The sequence below is a fragment of the Lottia gigantea genome, assembly GCF_000327385.1.
Source record: "Lottia gigantea unplaced genomic scaffold LOTGIsca_381, whole genome shotgun sequence".
Lineage (NCBI taxonomy): Eukaryota > Metazoa > Mollusca > Gastropoda > Lottiidae > Lottia > Lottia gigantea.
This window is the reverse complement of record NW_008709299.1, coordinates 32,751-38,691: the sequence shown is the minus strand read 5'-3', so window position 1 is coordinate 38,691 and position 5,941 is coordinate 32,751. Positions and strand designations below refer to the sequence as shown.

At 38.4% G+C, this 5,941-nt stretch overlaps 2 protein-coding genes across 2 annotated transcripts in view; both read left to right on the top strand.

The window, feature by feature from the left end:
• Positions 1 to 1,767, top strand: part of LOTGIDRAFT_175753 (hypothetical protein) — a gene marked incomplete at both ends in the record, with an annotated part of 5,292 nt that extends 3,525 nt beyond the window's left edge. The window contains one exon of the mRNA XM_009059329.1: positions 1,433 to 1,767. Within this exon, the coding sequence (XP_009057577.1) occupies positions 1,433 to 1,767 (335 nt within the window). The remainder of the gene's footprint in view (positions 1 to 1,432) is intronic.
• A 302-nt stretch (positions 1,768 to 2,069) lies between these two features.
• Positions 2,070 to 5,687, top strand: LOTGIDRAFT_175752 (hypothetical protein; the record flags this gene model as incomplete). Its single annotated transcript, XM_009059328.1, has 2 exons — positions 2,070 to 3,371; positions 5,649 to 5,687. 2 exons carry the CDS (start codon positions 2,070 to 2,072, stop codon positions 5,685 to 5,687), a joined length of 1,341 nt encoding a protein of 446 aa, XP_009057576.1.
• Positions 5,688 to 5,941: the final 254 nt, after the last annotated feature.

Below are 5,941 nucleotides of genomic sequence, written 5' to 3'. Positions count from 1 at the left end.
CTAATTCAAGAACAGAGTCAAGAATACAGAGTAATTTGTTATGCTAGTAGAAGTTTGACCGACACTGAAAGAAGCACTCGCATTGGTATGGGCGTGTGAAAGGTTTCATATGTATTTATATGCTACAGATTTTGAACTACTTACAGACCACAAACCGTTAGAATGCATCTATTCACCTAAATCAACAACCTGTGCTAGAATTGAGAGATGGATTTTACGATTACAACCATATCGTTACAAAGTACGATATATTCCTGGGTCACAGAATATTGCTGATTCCTTATCAAGATTACTGAGTAATAAACTGGAATTAATGCCAAAATCAAGTAAAACAGACCATGAGTATATCAAACTAATAGCTAAAGAATCAACACCAAGAGCCATGAACAACCAGAGAAATAGAAATAGAATCTGAATGTGATGATGAGCTGAAGAGAGTAAGAAACTGTTTATTAGATGGAAAATGGTATAACTTAGACTATAAAGAATATGTTCCAGTCAAATCAGAATTGTGTGCTATTGGAAATTTAGTTTTACGAGGGACACGGATTGTAATTCAATCGTCATTACGAGATCAAGTTTTAAAATTAGCGCATGAAGGTCATCCGGATATTATTGGTATGAAACAACGCTCGAGAACAAAAGTATGGTGGCCAGGTATAGACAAAGATGTAGAGAAATTTTGTAAATCTTGCTATGGATGTCAATTGGTATCACAGACAACACGACCTGAACCAATGTGTAGAATAATATTACCTTCTGCACCATGGGAATATTTAGCTGCTGATCTACTAGGACCATTACCTTCAGGTGATTATATTTTTGTAATAATTGACTATTATAGTAGATTTTTTGAAGCAGTTATAACAAAATCCACAACATCAGACAAAATTATAGAAATCTTAGCAAAGATATTTGTAACACATGGTTTACCATTGACAATACAAACTGATAACGGACCTCAGTTTATAAGTAAAAGTTTTAAACAAAATATGGATGAAAATGGCATTGTCCACCGTCGATCAACAACATTATGGCCTCAAGCCAATGGAGAGGTTGGACGTCAAAACCGCTCAATTATGAAAATCATTCGAATAGCCCAAGCTGAAAATCGCAATTGGAAATCTGAATTAGATCAATTCTTAATGATGTATCGAAGTACGCCGCACACAACAACAGGAAAGAGTCCAGCTGAATTATTATATGGGAGAAAGATGCGAACAAAACTGCCAGAATTACAAGAATTTGCGAAAGAAGATTATGAAGTTAGAGATAGAGATAGCGAACAGAAGGAAAAGGGAAGGAAATAATAATAGTATTTCAATAGGTGATAAAGTTTTAGTGAAACAAGATCATCATAATAAGTTCTCAACAAAATTTAATCCTAAAATATTCAAAGTTATTCACAAATTTGGAAATAGTGTAATTGTAGAAACTGTAGAGAAACCCTATGTGCGTTATAAGCGAAATGTTACACATATTAAGAAGTATTATGAAAGTGATCGTAATCGGGAAATCAAAAGTGAAACATCAAATAAAAATGTATTTGATGATATATCTTATAAAGTGCCAAATCAAAATGATCATAGTGCTATATTCGGAAATGATCATACTATTGTGCCAAATCAGAATATAAATCCTGATAGTGTTTCAAATCAATCAAATATTGATCATGATGATTCAAGTGATGAAAGTATTAAAACTTTCAATTCGTATCAACGACCTAAGCGTAATCGAAAAAGACCTCTCCGATATCGAAATGATTAACATTTATATAGGACACTCCAAACAACAAAAACCATTCCTCGACACTTGAAAAAGGATAATATTTCGAAAACCGGTTCGTGTCAATTGCGTAAGTTTTTGTTTTACTTGATATAATTTTTCACATCATTGTTAGCGTTATTTATCACCTAAATATATATTATTTTTGCATCTTGCTTTATATATCCCCAAACCCAGTTTGACTTATTTGCATAATTTGATCCCCACATTTTCACGCTAGCATATACAGTTTCCTCCTGTTACATCCGCTGTTCATTCCCTTCTAACCCCAAGTTATTTTCATTATGCTCCCCAACTACAACAACCACTGGCAAGAAGCCAGAAATAGAAACACTAATCGTCAACCAAACCAATATCACATACCCTACAACGGCCCTGTCTTCCATCGACCTCTACCACCTACCAATCGCCGACCACCAACCAACCCATCCAGCTATATCCCACCCCATCGCCGACCTACCCACAACACAGCCTACCAATCAAGAGGTAACCATCGACCTGACCAACAACAGAAACGACTACCAGCCCACCGACGCCAACCAGTCCCCACTCATAAGGAGGAAGAACCCTTTGTGAAGGTGTTCTTCCAAGTTTTGCAGTGCCTCCATCATTTGGCAATCCTTACCCTTCAACAGCAAGGCCAACAAGCGTTTACCTTCAAACGCAAAGTCTCCGAGTTGGATAGTTTTATCCGTCCAGCAATGAAAACATCAGCTGTCGACGCGAATATTAGATCCCTCAATCGGACATGGCTCTGTAAGGTTACGCAGGTCCTGATCGACCATTACCAAACCACACTTCAAGAGAAGCTGACCACCATTCGTACCAAGTCTTTATCATCACCTTCCGTCGACCGCATCGTCTCTCATGCCCTGTCCTGGGCCCGCCGATCCTATGGGAAACGTCTCACTCAAGCTGTAATCTCCAAATTCTACCAAACAATCAACGAAACAAAAACCAGAGTAACCATATCTCTACCAACTGAAATGGACACTACACCTGCACCATCTAGAGCCACCACGCTGCCGAACCAAACCCCTAAACGAGCCCGAAGTTCACCTACTCCTAGTCCAGCAGACATAGGTAAACGCTCTCGTAGAGAGGGCACACCCCTTCTCTTTTCACTTTCAGACTCGTCTTCCCCTTCCACACCATCTGAATCTTCACCACGTGATCCAGGATTCGCCAACCTTTCGTCCTTCTGTGCGTTTTTGGACCAGCAAACCACCCCTCAGTCTCCATCCAAGTCGAGACGTGTATCCAGACCTTCCCCTCCTCGAACCAGATCCCAGTCCGTTCCCAATGCTACAATTCTAACAACTACCAAACCAGTACCAAACACACCGTCGACGACCATTATATCCGCTACCAAACCGTATTATCACCAAACCAAGGACAAATCATTATGGAAACTACCTGCTCTAAAGAAATCTACCTTAATAATTGGATCATCTAACCTGAATCGAATTACCAAAACCAGTTCAGACACCGAAATACATTCTGACCCCGGTGCCCAAATCCATCACATACAGTCAATCCTGGAATCATACGACCATGATCCCGAACCTAATGCCATTATTCTTCATGTAGGCCTCAACAACCGTGATCAGATACCAAAGACCTCCTTTAACCAAGCCCAGAAATTAATCGCCACAGCCAACAAAACCTTCCCAAACTCCAAGATCCTCTTCACATGTATACCCATTTCAAATAAAATCTCGAAGAAAGCACAACAGAACCTCAGCACTCTCAACAACATGATGGTGGAGTCCAGTATCAACAGCGCAACAATCTTACCACCCTACGAAGAAGAATTCGAAACAGTTGATAATCTTCATTGGTCTCCAGAAACAGCAAACAGCATCTATTTGTTTTGGATACACCAGCTTCAAGCATCGAGCAAGTCTTTAAACTAATTACTGGGGATAAAAATACTGAGAGGCCACCGCTAGGCCAAACTGTAGTTAACTTGAGCCGCAAAATTCTCACACCCCTTCAGCATTCAATCTTAGACCGTGGACTTAAGTTTATTCCCACACCAAAGATAGCTAACTTGAATTATCTCCGACCATCCATTGAACGATTTCAACGAAATCTTAGCTGCACATATTTTTTTCGAAACCACCCCCCACGTGGTGCTAGAACAATGTTTATTCCTAAATCCACGTGGACACCCCCTCAGGCCGCCATCCATCCTGAAATATTGAAAGCATTTGCGAGTATGAATAGCCAAACAGTGAACCTTTCCATAACACACGAAAAGCCTAATCTCACACGAGTGGAACGTGAAGCGCTAACCTTACTTAAGAAAGACGATAGCATTGTTATTAAAAAGAGTGACAAAGGTTCATGTTGTGTCATTCTGAATAGGGAGGATTACGTTTCAGAAGCAGAGAATCAACTGAATAATCCTAAACATTATGCCATTTTACCGAAACCAATTTTCAAAGAAACTGCTAACATGATTAATAATATTCTTGCCGATTTAGTCAAAACTAGTTATCTCAAACAGAAACAACTATCTGTCTGCCAAACCTGATTGTCGCGAGAGACATTTGTACACTTTGCCTAAAATCCATAAGAATCCAACCAAGGAGTGGTTTATCTCGAATAAAATCCCTAAAGGCCGCCCGATTATATCTGACTGTGGTAGTGAGTCATATGCAGTGTCAGAATACATTGATCATTTCTTACTACCTCTAGCATGCCAACATCGCGCCTACCTTAAAGACACAACCGATTTTGTCAATAAAATAAAAAATCTTCGAGTTCCCTCTAATGCCATTTTAATTTCTATCGACGTTTCTTCTATGTATACCAATATCGATAACACTACTGGTTTAACGGCAGTTCGTAAGGCTTTTAATAGAAACCCAGATCCAAACAGACCCGACGATGCAATTCTACAGCTTTTAGAGATTTGTCTTAGTCGAAACGATTTCACATTTAATGGTAAAACATATTTACAAACTTCAGGGACAGCAATGGGCAAACGATTCGCCCCTTCGTACGCAAACCTTTTCATGGCAGAGTGGGAACGTGAGGTGTTGCCCCTCTGTCCATTTGACCCACTTTTTTACGGACACTTTTTGGATGACATTTTTATGGTTTGGACTTATTCTATCGAACAGTTTTGGGAATTCTTTGAAATTCTCAACAACCACAATCCTTCTATCAAACTAACCGCAAACGTGAGTGACAAAAGCATAGACTTTCTCGATACCACAGTCTTTAAGGGAGATTCCATAGCAGAAACAAATAAACTGGATATTAAAGTGTATTTCAAAGAAACTGATACTCATCAACTCTTGCACAAGAGCTCCTTTCACCCAAAACATACCTTTTCTGGTATAATTAAGTCACAAGTTTTACGATTTCATCGAATTTGTACAAGATCTTCTGATTTCAACTAAGCCTGTACGATTGTTTTCTCAAAACTGAAAGAGCGTGGGTACTCTAAACGATTTTTACGAAACATAAAAAATTCCACCTTAGCACAGGTAGCAGCTAAAAACAGACTTTATGCTAAAGTTGTTGTCACTTGCATTTGTCTAGTAAAAATCTCACATGTAGCTAGTATCAAATGACTACATCATGACATCTGTTGCATCAAAGGTTATCAGACTACATTGAACATTCTTGATACATCATTTTCAAGAAAGGATTATACGCATACGGTTTATTTGTATAGTGCTCAATTTTATACCGTTATAATGTACATCTGTGCTACTAACCTCCACGGGAATGGTATCCCAACTATGGTGTATTAACTCAATAGTAAAAGCCACTATTGAGCACCCTGGCCTGAAACGAAAAGACAAAATCATCAAAATCTAAATGTTATCGATGTGTTCATTTGACAGATAGTGGCGAAGATGTGTAACATATCAATATTATGTTGAATAGTTACGCATCCTTTTTGAAAAAATACTGTTCTTCTGTAATTGCATTTTAAATTAACCATTACACTGGTTAAAATTTCATAAAGCGTTTCGACGTGTTTCCCCCATGGTCGTCAGGCACATAAAGAAACTTGGACTATTTATATAGACATTTAGGGGATTATGATGAAGAGATATGATGAAGAGATATGATGAAGAGATGTTATGAAGCAGATTATTTGTGAATTACATTATTTTCTAACTAAAGTGTACAA